The following is a 16,434-nucleotide window of genomic DNA, read 5'->3' as shown; positions in this document are numbered from 1 at the left end:
CAAAGCCCATGCCTCCCGTAAACTGATAATGGTATGGTTCAGAATGAATTGAGACCAGCCCTCATCGTCCATTTGCTTCTAGACCCCAGCTATATTCCACAATAACAATTGCAAATCAATCTGCAAAAGAACCCTACTCTTTTCTACTTGCATACCAATGTTCAGGGAGATACACAGACTGGTAATCCCCACCGCCCCAGTGATGGATTTTAACATCCCATGTTTTTCAATATTCCGCTAGCACTGAGTTGTTACTCACTCCTCCTTGCTTATTCCCTCTACCTTTGGTCGACAAATTCCTTCACACGGCCCCACCCACTACTGGTCCTTCCCCCACCAGGCTTGCTTTGGGGCCAAGTAGCCTTCTAATAATGGGGACTAAAGTTGTAGGAAGATCAGTCTCAGGGCTTGATCCAGTGCGAACACCTTTGTTGGGGCCTAACGTGGTTCAACCTACCTCCCACGCCCCCCAACCTATCCTAGCTGAGCTATCAACAATAGATCCGCCATACAAATTGATCGATATTTCTAGATGACTTGCTGGAAGGGTTCTCTGCTCCACGGACAATAATCCCTCTACTAATCGTGGGGATATTAGTTTGACTTTAATGTTGTCTCTGAACATAGTTGAGGAGAGGTGTTAACACCTAACAATGCTGCTCCTGATTATTGACAAGCAGCCCCTCTTAGCTCTCAACCAATGACACACCTTGTTTGTCAAGATCTCATCTGTTTCCTTATAATGAGATGATGTTCTAGGAACATTTACTAAATAAAAATGGGACATGCAATTCAGGGGGAGCAAGTGGGTCGAAGTCTCAATTAAAGACTCATTCACACAATTAGCGGGCCCAGTACCCTGGGGTATGCAGGCTTTACACTCAAAAGCATTCATAACATTATAAACCAGAGTTGTAAGTGTAGACATACACTGAGGAATTGGTCCGTCCCCTGTACCACTTGATCGAAGAATCTTTCTTAGTTCAGGAGCCAGGCCTTTGGGGGCAATTGTCTATCCTCAGTTCCTTTAGTGAGGTCTTGAGTGCAGCAATTACCTCAAATAATAGCCTATTGTCCCATTTTACCATCTCAAGGTCTACTGAAATGCATGCACAAGCCCCACACTGGTCAGGGGGACTCTGTCCCAAAGGAACAGTAGTCTGCCCATTCTCTCTGAATCCTTGGCCATCAGCTACCTCCCCCATCATCTCCTTTACGTCCAGTGGGGTAAACCCATTATGAGTGGGAACGTATTTGGGCCCTGATACTTTGCGCTTAAATTATTATTTTTCACATTCATGTTTGCAGTCAACTAACTCAATCTCACCAGAAATCCCCAAGTGCAGGGCAAAGTTAGTAAAAGCCTAGTGCCCAAACGTCTCTAGTTACTACTACGAGTGGGGACCATTATGATCTCCACCCCCTCTAAATCTGGGTGACTACCATTCCTTCATTTACTTTGGACGCACCAGGTACTGCCACTTTTTTACGTTCAATGGGAATAAATATCTTTTGCCTTCTGTTTGAGCGGGTGGTTCTGGGATCTCATAGCCCGGGAGAATAGAGCTCACTTCTGCTAGGTCTGGGAGAGATACTTTGTCAGCACCCAGAACAAATTTAGCTTTCATGCACATATCTGCCTGTAAGACTAATGGCTTGGAGCGCATGGGAACATTAACCTTCTCCTTAAAGGGTGAAGTACTAATTTGTTCCAAATCAGTACTTGCCTTTACTACACAATTAGTTGCAGAGTGTCGGTGCCTTTCAATTTACCACTTCCGGATTGAAAATGGTTTTTAGCCTGTGGTAAGGCATCAAAATTACTGAGCAAAGATGAAATCTCATTAATCATGGTATTTGCTTGGTCAATAGGACCAGTCAGAATGGCCGCCCTTTTGCCTTGTTAGAGGTTGGGGGGGGGGAGGATTAGATGCTTTGCGTTTAGACATGGTAGCAAAAGGGGGGCGTAAACCATGATACTCTACAGTACTCCAAGAGCAACTGCTAAGAACAAGAGCTACTAAAACAATATGTGCCTTGGAAAACACTTACATTGCACAATAGAAATAATTAGATACCATCAAAACTAGAAAACAATACTTCAATAAGCCCAATAATGGGCGTATTCTTTGCACAAAAATGTACACATAGGTGTGCCCAGGGCCTTAGCTTTAGAAGAGATTAGCTTTAGGGTGGGGGCCCCAAGAAAAGCATAGGAACAGACAGACAAAAAAAGCCGGTGCTCAACATGTGATTAAAAATATAAACCACAATATTAAAAACAACCCTAATGTCCATTATCCAAATATAAAAACAGAATCAAACCATAATGTCAAACAAGTTGCCTAGACATTTCATGGATGACTTAAAACAGAAGGAAAAGAAAAAGAAAAAAAGAGATAAAAGCTAAAAGTATCAAAATAATCCAAGCATGGAGAGCTGGGGCTGCTCGACCACTTACAGGGGCAAACGTAGTCCGACTCCACCTACCCGCTCCTCACAAACTTTTCAGAAAGTGTTGTTGTGCAAGATAAAAGCAGTACATAATATCCTGTCTGGTTCCCAGGCAGGGTTCAGAAAAAGGAGTATCGACCATAGACCAGGCTTTTAGGTTGGCTCTCATTCTTCAAAGGTTTGTCACGCTTCAATCGCAGCCTATACCTGCCATTTGTCGATCTCCAAACAGCCTTCGATACCATTCCCAGAAACAAGCTGTGGAAGGTGTTGGATGATCTAAAGGTTCAATGTCACTTGCCAAATCCATTATGGCCCTATATTCTAGTAACTATGCATGTGTAAGATGGAATGAAGGGGGGAGAACTAACAAATGAATTACCAGACGAGATAGGGTTAAGACAGAGATGTGTTCTGGCCCCTCTCCTGTTTTTATTGTACATCAACAGCTTTGCTGCTGATATCAAAATACTATCGCTGGATGCACCAAGGTTGGGTTCTGCCAAATGGAGCCTTTTGCCATTTGCTGATGACACTGTGCTCTTGGCCAAAAGCCCCAAGGGCCTACAACAGCAAATGTCATCCTTTAGGCTGCTCTGCATGGACAAACATTTGATTTAAGATCCAACTAAAACAAATAAGATAGTTTGCTGCCCCTGGCCGGCCGAACAGTCCCAAACCAAAATTCTACCTGAATTACTCTCTGCTATCTTCCATAGAGAACAGCAATTTAACAGTGGCTAGAAAGACTGGTGCAGTAACCACCTTCAGCTCACCTTCAGGCAGATCAGTGTCCTCTGCAATGTTGGCATATAGGACCCCAGACACTAAGACATAATCTATGTTGCAGAAATATGGGGGCATATCTCGACTGAGTCATGACAGAAAATGGAAAATACATTTCTGAAACGTCTTTTAGGCCTACCGGCCAGTGCGCCCTCTGCCCCAGTGGCCCTAGAATTAGGGCATGTAGAAATTAAGTATGCAGTTATGCTGAAACCTCTTCTGCATTGGATAAAGATTTGGTCTACGGTAGAGCTGAATTCCTACAGAGAGGACCTTGTGGAAGTTTTAAAAATTGAAGGTGTTACACTCATACCACGGCTGAAGCACGTTAAACACCTTCTCTTGGTCCTTGATCTCAAATCTTTATGGTTCAAGCCTCAGAGAGTAAATGGTCAATCAAAGATCTTGTAAAAGACCAAATTTTATGAGTGGGTTACAGGGACAAGACTGGACATATGTAGTGTGGGTAGATTATCTGCTATTTATATTGTGTACAAATGTGATACGGCTATGGTACCCTCCCTTGACTATGCTGTGAGAGAAAAAGAAAGCCCTGTTCGTTAGATTTCGCTTGGCATTCTCCAACTAGCAACGTATAAGAGACATTGGGGGAAGGTGCTGTCGGCACATTGTCCAGCATGTCCCATCACAGTTGAAGATGATGCGCATTTTATGTTGCTGTGCCTGCTTTATAAAGACTTGAAGTCCAAATGGCTGAGGCCACTATTCATTTAATAGGCGATCGATACCAGGAGGTAGGCCCTTATTGTTATGAAATCACGCTGGTCCATGGCTGCTTTTAATGCAGTTACTATGTTTATATTTATGGCATTTAAAACAAGGAGAGCTTTTTAAAAAAATGTTAAAAACTACTGTGTTTTCATGGTGCAAACATTATAAAGTCTTTTTATAATACATCTTGAGCAATGAATGTAAATGGAGTGGGGGAATTATGAGTTACTCACTGTAGTGACTAACGCACTCTTAGTCCTAGTCACCTTTCCTCCATACTGCATGGGAGACTCTTGCAAGGAACGGGAGACAGAACCTTTTTCACCAGAAAAAAACCTTCTTCCCCTTTAAATTTAGAGGCGCTTGGCCCTGGGAGCATGCACTACCCTGACACCACCAACCGGTGCCACTCCTCAGTGCCCACTGACGCATCGACAATATTTAACATTGCCTAATGACACCAGTATTATTAGGGGGAGGAGGGATGGAGGGACGTATGGAGGAAAGGGGCCTAAGAACTTAGTCACTACTTGAGTAACTCATAATTACTCTTAAATCCAGTCCCCTTTCCTCCATACTGCATGGGTGATTACAATTGAATGTAGCCCCGGGGTGGAGAGGAGACCCTCCTTAAGCAAATAAGTTCCTTAGAACCGCCTGTCCGAAGGCCGCGTCTGATTTTAGAGCCGGCATCCAAACAGCAATGCTTACAGAAAGCCGAAGGGGTGGCCCAGGTAGCCGCCCTGCCTATGCCTTGTCACGGAACCTGCCGCTGGAAGGCGATGGGCGTAGCCTTGGCTCTGACCACGTGAGCGTGCATGTTGGCTGGCAGTGGCTTGTGCTGCTCCTCATAGGCCTCTTTGATGGCTGAAACCATCCACTGTGCAATAGAAGCCTTGGATGCCTGATAACAAGGTCTGGAGCCCCCAAAGGTGACAAAAAGTGAGTCTGACTTGTGGAAGTCCTTGGTCCTGTCCAGATAGAATTTCAGAGCGCATCTGACATCCAGACAGTGCAAGACTCTCTGAGCCTCGTCCTTGGGGTCAGCAAAGACTATTTTCTCGTTTAGATGAAAGGCAGAGGGTACCTTAGGGTAGGAACGCCGGGTGAGTCCGCAGGACCACCTTATCCCTGTGGAAAGTGGTGTAAGGTTCTGAGGCCACCAGAGCCTGGATCTCGCTGACTCCGTGAGCAGAGGTAAGTCCCACCAGCAAAGCAGTCTTAATGCTGACCAGCTTGATGTCTGCGGATGCCATTGGCTCGATTGCTTTGGGCAGCCAGGCATCCAACACCACATTGAGGTCCCACATGGGGTGTCGACTCTTAACGGGCAGGTAAAGCCTGGACAATCCAGTCAGATGTTTCTTGACAATCGGGTTGGAGGATAAGACTACCTCCTCTGAATTTCTGTAAGGCCCTATGCCTGACAGGTAAGTGCAACATGTGTCAACCTGAACACCTGAGTGCGCAAGGTGCGCCGAGAAGGAGAGTACATCATCCAGCGTGCACGTAAGGGGGTCTATCTTCTTAGAGTCCGCCCAGTGACAGAACCTGCTCCATTTGCTTTTATATTGGCTCATGGTAGCCTTGCTCCTGGCGCCCTGAATGATCTCCAGGTGAGCCCGTGAGAGACTCAGGTGCTTGAGGGTGATCTGCTCAGAAATCATGCTGTGAGGGGTAACTTCTGAGGTGCAGGGTGGAGGACCCTGCCCCCCTGCTGGGACAGGAGAGGTGCCGGACCCAGCGGAAGGTTAATGAGTGGTCTGTCCGTGAGGCTGAGTAGTTCGGAGAACCACTATCTCGCTGGCCACCAAAGGGCTATCAAGATGATGCTGAGGTGACAAGCTTCCTTCATCTTGAGGAGTACCCTGGGTATCAGGGGTGTGCGAGGTAAGGCATATGGATGCCATGCCTTCCCATTTAATCTGCAATGTCTCTCCCAGGGAGCCGGGGCCCAGCCCTGCCATGACGTGAACCGATGGCACTTCCTGTTCTTCCTGGAGGCCAAAAGATCCACCTGAGGATGGCCCCATGTGTTGAAGACCACCTGCAGCACCTGGTCGTTCAATTGCCATCCATAACTGTTCGCTCCAAGCCTGCTGAGCCTGTCTGCTTCCAAGTCGGCCTCCCCGGGAGGTGGACGGCCGTGAGGTAGATGTTTTCCAGGGCCCCTTCCCACATGATGACCACTAGGCTAAACAGGGAAGGGGACCTGGAACCCCCTGCTTGTTGACATAGTACATGCTGGTGGAGTTGTCCTGCCCCCCAATGAGCGGAAAGAAGGCTCTGAGGGCTAGCCAAATAGCCCTGAGCTCCAGCCAGTTGATATGTGACTCCTGCTCATGCTGGGTTCAGACTCTGTGGACGCTGTGGCTGTCCAGAGTGATTTCCCAGCCCTCTAGGGAGGAGTCCGTAGTGATGATGGCCTGCAGAGACGTCTGCCGGGAGGGCAGGTTGCAGTCCCTGGACCACCACGTGAGGTCAGAGTGGAGAGAAGGCAGTATGCTGACCAGCTCTGCTTGTGAGCCGTTTGTCCTGGTTCCATGAGGCTGCGAAGTGCAGTTGTAATCCCCTCATCCGGAGCCACGTGTGGGGTACGGCCAGGAGGACCGCTGCCATGATACCCAGTAGGTGTTGGTACTACCAAACCGAGGTCACTGCTCTGGTAAGGGAGTGCATAGTGACCCTCTTGATGGCCGTAATCTTGTCCTCCGAGGTAAATACCTTCTCGGAGCTCGTATCCCAGATGAGGCCCAGGAAGGTGAGGCGCTACGTGGGCTGCAACACAGACTTCTTGAGGTTGATAGTAAACCCCAGGATGGGGAATGTGGTCATAAGCGCGGAAGAAGTGTGGGTAACCCCCTCCGGGGATCTCACCCTGATGAGCCAGACGTCCAGGTACGGGTAGACATGGTGGCCCTAGGCCCGGAGGAGTGCTGGCACTGCATTCATGAGTCTGGTAAGTACCCTGGAGGCCGAGTTGAGGACAAAGGGTAGCACCTTGTACTGGAAATGACAGTCCATGATCCTGAAGCGTAGGAAGGAGCGATGAGGCTGCCAAATAGGGACGTGTAGGTAGGCGTCCTACAGATCCAGAGAGCATATCCAGTCTCCCTTGTCTAGTGTCTCCGCAATGAGAGCTGGCATAACCATCTTCAATTTCTGAAGAGGAAGAGGTTGAGGGTGGATAGGACCAACACCTCTCAGGCCAGCCTGGTTCTTCTTTTGTATGGCGAAAATCCTGGAATAGAAGCCTAATCCTCTCTGGGAGGCTGGTCCTTCTTCCACTGCTTGGCTCTCGACGAGCAGCCGGATCTCCGCCAACAGAGTTGCTGTCCCAATCTGTGGGAGTGGAGGGGAGGAGGGAGGAGAGGGAGGTATCGGTAGGCGGTATACCCTGGATACTACAGAGAGGATGCATGGTCCGCAAGGTTCTGGTGCCAGAAATGCACGCGAGAGGCAATCCTGTCACCCACTGGAGACACATGGACCCGAAGGGACGAGTCATGCCTTTTTTCCGTCTGAGGCTGCTGCTGAGGAGGGGGACTGGAAGAAGCCCTTGTCCCCCCCCCCTCTTTTTGTTGCTTGCACCGGTGCCGACATGGCAAGCGGTCAGGTTGTCTCGTTCTCCGTTCCTGGAACCCCCAGAACCCGCCAAACGCCCGCCTCTTGTCACAGCATTGATGCGACTGGGTGTATGCCTTGGACGTGGCCTTCGTCAGGATAGATAAAGACTTTGCAGTTTGCGAGCTGTTCTTTTTATCTAATTCCTCGTCTGTGGTAGAGTGGAAGAGGTCACTACCCTCGAACGGAAGGTCCAATATGCGGTCCTGGACGTCAAGGTTAAACTTAGTAGCCTGAACGCAGGACGTCCTCCTCAGGTCATATGCAGATGGCCCGGCAAGAGGTATCTATATGGGCCACGGTGGACTCCATGATGTCCTGCGCTATCAGCATGGAAGCGTGCCTGGCTCTGCACCAGAGGTTCCAGAAGGAAGTCCGCTGCGGGAACCTGCTGGCGAACGTCTGACACTTAGTATTCGCCGCCATCGCGAAAAGGTCAATTTGGGGTGGACCTCATTCATGGAATAGAAGATCCACCTGGTCCTGTCAAAGCTCGGACTCGTGGCAAGAACATAACTCCCTGCTGAGCGAGTATGTAATGGTGGTTTTGGTGCCCGCCAGGTGAAAAGGGACAAGGAATGACCGGATCAGAACATGGCATGCCAAAACTTTATACTCAAGAAATCTTCAAAGCCAATCGGATATCCGAGCCCTAAACGAAATCCCGAAGTACATGGAACAATTTCCTGATTACAACATCCGCACAGTGTACATGGGGATTCGTCTGAATAACTTACCTACAAGAGACAAGCTGGCAACTGTTAGGGAGAATTCTCTGTTAAGACTAATTTCCCAAACCTAGTGAGTCCCCCAGCAGCTTTGCTGGATTTTTTGGGGTTTATTTCTTTTCTCCTGCTAAGAGAGAGACTCTTTTTCTCCCACTTTTAGACATGATTTGAGATATCCTTTGACTTTGTAATGTGTTTTATGGGCTATGGGGTCTTTTACTCCATAGGGTTTCATGTATTTTTGGTACGTGTGTTACACAGCACCCCCAGTACAGTAACACCAGGGTGTCATAGTGACCCCCAAACAGACTCCATACCCTGGGACTGACTACTGTCTCCCAGGGCATTTAAAGTCACCATTGACTTTACTAGTCTTAAATTGGGAACAGAACCAGTACAAACCATCATATTGTGGAAGTACTGGTAGGGGTAATTAGATTGCCCCTGGGTCTGTTTTTCGAGGGGCACAGTGCAGTCCCCTCTCGTCGAGTTTCTGGCTGGAGGCAGTGGTTACCACGCAAAATATTCCACCGGAATATTTCCTATGGGATTTTCCCATTCATTTTAAACGCACCACTTTTTGGTGCAATGTTAAAGATACCGCCGGGTTATTTATTTAATATTTATTCCCCGGTTGGGTCTTTTTGCCAGGACTCGGTTTTAAAATGGCGTTTGTGTTTGCCTCTGTAACTCCAACCCAAGTCGAGCCCTTTGTTCCACTTTTTGGCGGGCTTCTACACAGAAGCCTCCAAAAGTGGTGCCACTCTGTCTGGTCTATAGGATGGGTGTGAGGGGGGATTAGGCACCCTGGACTGAGTTGCCTCGGCAACTCAAGTCGCACACTTGTGTGATTGGCCCAGTGGTGAGCTGCCCGGCTCACCACTTAGCATGTTTGATTGACAACTAGGACTGATGAATGGGGGTTTTCTGCATAAAAACAGGGCTTTGGGGACTGGAACTTGAGAAGTTGCCACAGGACCACAGAATCCGAAGAGGGAGAAGCTGAGCTGACCTGCAATGACGACACCACCGGTGGAGCCCTGCTGAACCGTCTCACCACTTCCCAACGACAGAGAAGTTCTTCATCCCGGAGAGTCTTCTTCCTCTGAGCTGGTGGGGATAACCAGTTCGCCCTCTTTTTCGCCTTCCTGGATCGTCCCACGGTCGAATCGCCCGTGCCAAGCACCCCAGCGGCCGGATAGCCACGCTTCACCACTACCGAGAATAAAAAGGGTAGTACCTTTTAACCGAGAAACTCCGCGGCTGGTTTCTTCCCTGGCAGTGCAACGACCTCCAGCTTTCCTCCACGTCGAGATCTCCTCTTCTCCTGGACGAAGCACTGACTTGCACCCGCTGCCAGGAACAACTGCCCCCACTGAAGCTTTCTCACCATTTCAGGTACTGAGTCCCACCTGGTCTCCCTTGCAACAGACTGCTCAAGGTGTCCCGTAAATCCTCGACTTTCTATCCTGGGGTGACTTGGGACCTACTAACTAACTTTTCCTAACTTGAGCCAACCCTTTTTGAACTCTTTGCAACGACTCTTTCAAAGTACTATTCAACAGTGTGATCTTGGACACATTCCGCCTTGCTCTCTTCAAGAGTGGGCCTGGCCTATGACTTTCTTGCTCCTAAGTAGATTCTGTCTTTTCTGACTTGCTCTTGTTCTCCTAAAGTGTTGGTATTGTGTATGTTCCTAATTCTGCCTTTTTCCCTCCCTTTTTAATTAACTTATTGGAGTGCCATCTTAGGTTAAGCGCTCACCTCTGTCTGAAAATAAGTAGTGTTTTAACTAAGACTTGTTCAATAAGTGATCAGGGATGTATATATATATTATTAGTGACTGTGTTTGAACTTGCTTGCCATATTAGTGTTAGTGTATTTTACAAAGTGTGTTTTTAAATAAATAATTATATACTTTTATACCCAAGCTCTGGTAAGTGTTTGCTTGTGCTACTGTATTTTGGTACCTATCTTGTATACTCTATATACTGTCTAACTCTTCTTGAGAGAAGTCTGGCTGCTCAGCCACTGCTACCAGGTAAATCTGGGTGGTACAGACTGCTAATAATTGGGTTTACTGCCAACACCTGTAGTCTTAAGCCTTTTGCAGTGGTCCCTAAAGCAACTGCACAGGTTTGTGCCTAACAGCAACGACACAGCAAATCCGAAAACTGATAGCTATTGCCGTTTCTGCAAAGATAGAGAAGTACCAGAAACAATCTATCATCTAGTAATGATCTGCCCAGAATTATCGACCAAGAGACTGAGCTTCGGTAACTTTTTTAAAATATCGACTCAACAGATGGACACGGAAATGTGTTGGTCATTATTATTGAACGGACGTGAAAAACTAATTTACACGATAGTTCAATTCTTACAACACATTTTAGGATTACATCCCGGAGCTCAACAGAAAGCCACGTGAAGATACTGACGATTCGCCTATTTGATGCCGAAAGTGACAACAAGAGATCTTCTTATTGTCTTTACATTCCTGTTTTTTTCTTCTCCTCAATTGAATTGCTAAATATTATAATTTCGTGTATCACTGAGTTCTAAAAATGAAAAGTTTGTAACTAACGAAATCATTTTAATTAAAAAAATGTTTTTTTAAAAAGGCACAAGGAGCTTCTGCCTTCTTGTCATAGCATTCGCCTCCTGAGATGGCCTCCCTGATCCCCAGAGGGGGAGTCTCTCCCCATGAGATCCTCCAGCTGAGTACCATCACAGGGGGACTTTTGGGTAGTGGCCTCACCGCTCTGGCCTCATGGGAAGCGGCTTCCACTCGGGGATAAGTGGCGCCATCTTGTGATTCATCACACCGTTTATTCACTAATGACAACCTGGGTTAACATGGGCATTAAAAAAACCAAGTACTAAATTGAGTCTAAATTGAGTCTGCTCCCCCCTTACGAGATGGTAGTCAATGTATGAATGTAAAATATTTATGGTAAAATGAGGGTAAAGTTCCTTGTGCAGGTTCATTTGATGGCAGCTGTTCAGATACTGGTGATGCTTTTTTGAAATCAGTGTGCTGAAAGCCAGGCCAAGCTGTGAGTATTAACTTTTTTTGAGAGAGAGGCCTTTTCAGCAACTCATTGATTCCTCCACAATACTGGCCCATGCTCACCCCAGTCTTCCTCCCAGTTAGTTATTGCAGACTCGTCTTCACTACCGCACTCAGTTCTCCCCAAAATGCCTCTTTTCCAAACCAGATCAGTTCTCCCTCATTCACCTACTCAGAGAGCCAGCTTACCTAACCAGCTTCTCTCCCAAGTAGAATGATCATGTATGAGATTCCCAATCTAAGTCTTTTGAAAGTGGCATCCTTCTGACAGTGAAGTAACATAAATATTGGAGGCTTATTGGTCAGTGACTAAGAAGTACTCAAGGTGGAAATGTTGGCTCAGTGTCACAGGCAAGATGTTAACATTTTAAATGTTACTCAAAGTGTAAACAGTAAGACAGACAATAAACATTTACTTTGTAAGTAAGACGGCTGATACAGCGGTGGCGATTCTTCATGGTAGACAACACTTTGCACAATCCCATGAATTGGATTCAACAGATTAGGATCTTGACACATTGACAGCAGGGTATTAATCTTGGAGTCCAACAAATTGTGCCTGTATGGAAAACAAATATCAGTGAATTATGTTAACATACACATTTCCAATTAAATTCTGAGTCAAAAGCAAGACTACACAAGTAAATGCTTTGACATAGCGCAGAGCTAGCACAAAGGAGCAACACAGTGCTTTGTGTCAAAGTGCATGGTTCATTTGAGACCAGATTACCGGAATCAAGATGTAATGTCGAGATGGGGGTGTGGGGGGTGGTCAGAATAAGCAACAGATCCTGTGTTTGGAAGAGTACTGGAAGGCATGCCATAAGGTTATTTTGTCACATTTTACATTGATTTAAACGCAGTTGCAATTTAGGCATGAGAGATCAAGTGAATTTTACAAAAATCACATGATGCGTTTTATCAACTGACAAATCAAGACACTAGGTTTCAAGGTCTAAAATGCAACCACTGGTACACATTTCTATACAAAGAAGACTGAGAAGAAATTACTTACTTCTCAGTCAGGGGTCGAAGTGGGGGGGAAGAAGTAGTGGAACTGTGTACTTTGTTGAAAAAATTGTGTTGCAGGCGGCGTGGTAAATTTCACTTAGCTAAAACGTCTATAACAGATGCATGATGTGGTAACTAGGACATAGGAGAACCTGTTCTCAAATGTTTTAGCTTTATTAAAGTAAAGAAATTCCTTCTTTTTCCCCATTTCTACGATGTTAGTCCTCCATTTTGAAAAATAACCAACCGTGCATGTTAGGACGTCTTAGAAAAATAAATGTTGTCCTCTGTCCAAACCTATTCTACCCTGCTGACTGACCCCACCACTAACGAAGAGAAACATAACTTTTCCAAGAAAAGTGTTTTTACTTCCCCTTTCTTGGCTTTGGCTGGTTGGTGTGTGACCCCCACCCAATTGTCTCTCAGGTTTCTTTCTTTGTATTTTTCAGGCCACAGCCTGCTGGTGACGTTCTAACAATTTCCTTAAGGTTCCTGGTTGTCTATGAAAGGGTATTCCCAACGGCATCATTAGTGTTCTGCCGAGCTCAAAAGGGTCAGCACTTAATTGCAGTACGTCTATTTGTAGATCAGTCAATCTTGTGCTACAACACGGGTTAGCCGCCTTTGTGAATTATATTTCTTATTCACCCCTCCAGGGTGTTACATCATTTTTTAGGTTCCCAGTTCTCCTAGGCCGGCGTGGACTGTCTGGTTCTTCAGCCAGTCTTGGGTTATCACAATTCTCAGACTTCCGATTTATGTGGTTTCTTAGCTCTTGGCTGGGCTTTCTGGTCCTTCGGACAGTCTGACTCTTATGCTTTGCCCCCCCGCCTTGTGGGGTCTCTGTTGCAGGTTCACCCCTGTAGGGTGTTTTCATCTCTTATATTTCTGTTAGACCGGGGTGGCCCTTTTCCTTTTCAGGATTGCCAATATTCTCGTCCTGTCACAGGATAATGGGTCTCTCAGCCCACTAGGGCTATTTGGCCCCACTGGCTGTATGTGTGGTGCATTGTCCTTATCCTCTTATGGAGTGCTTTACTGCTCTCCTCTCCATCCTCCAGGTCGGATACGTACCTGGATCCCTTCGACTTTGCTCGTTAGGAGAAGGTGGCTGCTCCGGTTGCTACAAACCACACTTCTGTGGCATCAGCTCTCTGGCAGCGGGTTCTCTGTTGGGTATTGTCGCTCCTGGATGCCTCTGTGCCATCGATGTTGGGTCTCCCACTTCAGGGGACCTGGGTTCTGTGGTAGACACAGGTGACAGAAAACCTGAAATTTTTAAGGACTCTCACGTTTATTAAAGTAAAAGAAAATGCCTCAACGAGCCCTACTTCTTAGGTAGAAGTTCCCTAATCTACAAAAATAACAAACGGGTACTCCTCAGGACGTCTTACATGAATCAGCCGTGTCCTCCATCAAAACCTCTGCTACCTTACTGGCTGACCCTACCACTAACAAAGGAAACAAAAAGATTTAGCCTAGAGTAGTGCTCTTACTCTCCTTTCTCGTTTTTTTGTTTTTTTTGGTGCATGACCCCCTTGCAAAATCTTTATATCAAATTCCCCTCTTTTTGGGTTTTATCAGGCCCTTAGCCCGCTTGTACAATTAAAAAAAGTTCAAATGTTTCTTGGTTTCTCTCCTGGTTTCCTGGCCTATGCCGGGTTATACAGCTCACAACGCCGCACCTTGATTTTCTACAGAGAAGGGCACTCTTGACCCTTCCACGCAAAGCCTTATTCAAGTTAGGAAGTTTGTTCCTTAATGTACAATTTAGCACTGCAGATCCTTTAATTCAGGTTTACCCCCTTTTAGTGTTTCATGTACTTACTGCTGTTGGGTACCTCTTGTGAGTTATTGGGTTCAGGTTTGCCGCCTCGGGGTGTTTCTAGCGTTTTGTGCCCTCAGGTAACCCCTTTTGGGTTATCAGGTTCAGTTTCATCCCATCAGGGTGTTTCTATTGCTCTCTGGGTTCTTATAGCACCCCCCCTTCTCCAGGGTCCTTGGACAGATTATCCAGTTTCTCATTATTTTTACTCCTTTGCGGAGTGCTGCAGAGTTCGACCACCCTTCTCTCCCTTACTCAGCTTGACCTGCATACCTGCTTGTTTGTGGTGCTCTTCTGCAGGGGAGGCGATTGCTCCAGTTGTGTGGAAGCTGTGCTTCTCGGGTCATCAGTTCCCTGGTTTTGCTCCCTCGTCCGTGCACCATCTTTCGGGCACACTGGTATCCTGCTTCGGCGGTGGATCGGGGCTCCTGGTATCGGAGACATCAGCGTCTGGGGCCGTCTGTCGTGCTGGGCTTGGAAGTGTCCTGTGCGCTCTCTGCCGACCATGTATGCATTGTGGTCCCACATCTGGGAGGTCCTGGCTCAGCGCTATAGTGTAGGCTACAGCAGTACGCACCTTTGGTCGGGCTGGCTCCTGCCCGTGTCTGGTTCGCTCCTCAGTCGCTCCTCCCCTCCAGGTAAGGGTCTCAGTCCTTCTACATCAATTTCTTTAACGAGAGACAATACCATTGGTTCTGAGTTTTGTTCAGCACAGAAGGATCAAAAACCAAACCAGGCACATTTAAAGCGCCCTGTAGATTGGTATTGTGATTAGCCCCCATATAACCAATAAAGGCTTGTGATTCTAATGTTAAGGGAGATGTTCTAGAATTGTCAACTGGGAATTCCTTGTCCCCCAATGAGATCCCGCTTGCCCTGTCCCCTAGGGAGTGTTTTGCGTAGCAGGCTCACCTGCCTAGTCCCAAGGGGGTGGTTCCCCACTGGGGAAAAGGGATGAACTCCTTGGATTAGTCACAGTTCCTCAGGCTCTCTGCCCTCATAGAATCAACAGCATTCCAGATGGCTCAGGTATTTCTCTGCCCACTACGTAGTTGATATGGTTATGCCTTCAGGATCGACCTGCTTGGTGCAACCGCGTATATGTTTGCTGTGCACAGGCTCCTCCATTTCACAATGCAGGTCTAAAGAGCGGGGTCAGCAACCAAGCCAGTCTCAGTTAAAGACCCCCTGTACGTTATTGTCAGTCCTTATATAATATACAAACAAATGGGATTCTTGTTTCAAGGGAGATGTTAAACTCTTAACATGGGGATTCCTTGTACCCTAAGTGGCGGTCACCCCCAATAAGAACCAGCTTGCTCTAACCTCATTTCATAGGGGAGCTCACCTCCCTAATCCCAAATGAGGTGGCTCTACCATGGGGAGATGGGACCAATTCCCTGGGTTCATCACAGTACCTAACCACACAATGAATATTAAAACGGGAACTTTTAAAGCAATTTAGGGCTTGAATTTGGATGTTAAGGGCTGCCCTCCTCTAGCGAAAGTATGGAGGTCTATGCTCCAATACTTGGGACTCCCCAGGGGGGTGAGTGAGACCAGTTATCCTTTAAAGCACACACTTTAGAAGCTTACAAGTGTAAAACGTAAAAACTGTCAGTCAGTGATAGCTGCACATTGGAAGAGATGTGTCCTCTCCCTTACGTTTTGTATCTGCTGTGTGTGTCTTCTCCTTAGTAAAGGTAACCATGGGTCGGACTACAAAAACTGTGTTACATTTTAAAATGTGTCCTGTGTGTCTAGAGTACCCAGGCACATGTAGCAGTTACATGTTTTATAAACCCTATTTTACTTTAAACTTGCAAAAAAGGTTCTCAGTGTGAGAAAGCCCTACTGGTTTCAACCTGGAAGCACCAGTAGGAATGTTTGAACTGGGCATTATACACATCCTTAAAACATTTCAGTAATAAAAATAAGGTTCTACACACAAGTAAAGTGGGTACATTTTAACCCCATCCCTCAGTGTGCTACGTGGATTTAAGTTAGCTGGCAAAGGCTAATAAAGGAACTGGTTTGCTCTAGGAATCTACCCAAAGCTTGAGCAGTAATTCACAGTGGCGAGAAAAGTACTCATTTATTTACCCAAGAGGCACAATGAAGGTGCATTAACAATGCCCTCATCAGTACATTCTGGCACTAATCTAACAGGACTGTGAAAGAGCATGCACGTTTATCCAACTGAT

General features: G+C 46.7%; 1 protein-coding gene across 7 annotated transcripts in view; it reads right to left on the bottom strand.

Annotated features, from left to right (window-relative positions):
- The window catches only part of NF1 (neurofibromin 1), a 3,279,657-nt gene that overhangs the window by 393,722 nt on the left and 2,869,501 nt on the right, over nt 1–16,434 (bottom strand). For all 7 annotated transcript variants that reach the window (XM_069614617.1, XM_069614618.1, XM_069614621.1 and 4 more), the window contains one exon: nt 11,811–11,953. In XM_069614617.1, coding sequence (XP_069470718.1) covers nt 11,811–11,953 — 143 coding nt within the window. The remainder of the gene's footprint in view (nt 1–11,810; nt 11,954–16,434) is intronic.

Source organism: Ambystoma mexicanum, chromosome 9 (assembly GCF_040938575.1).
Source record: "Ambystoma mexicanum isolate Mex_15411 chromosome 9, UKY_AmexF1_1, whole genome shotgun sequence".
In the NCBI taxonomy this organism is placed as follows: Eukaryota; Metazoa; Chordata; class Amphibia; order Caudata; family Ambystomatidae; genus Ambystoma; species Ambystoma mexicanum.
This window is presented reverse-complemented; position numbering and strand designations above follow the sequence as displayed.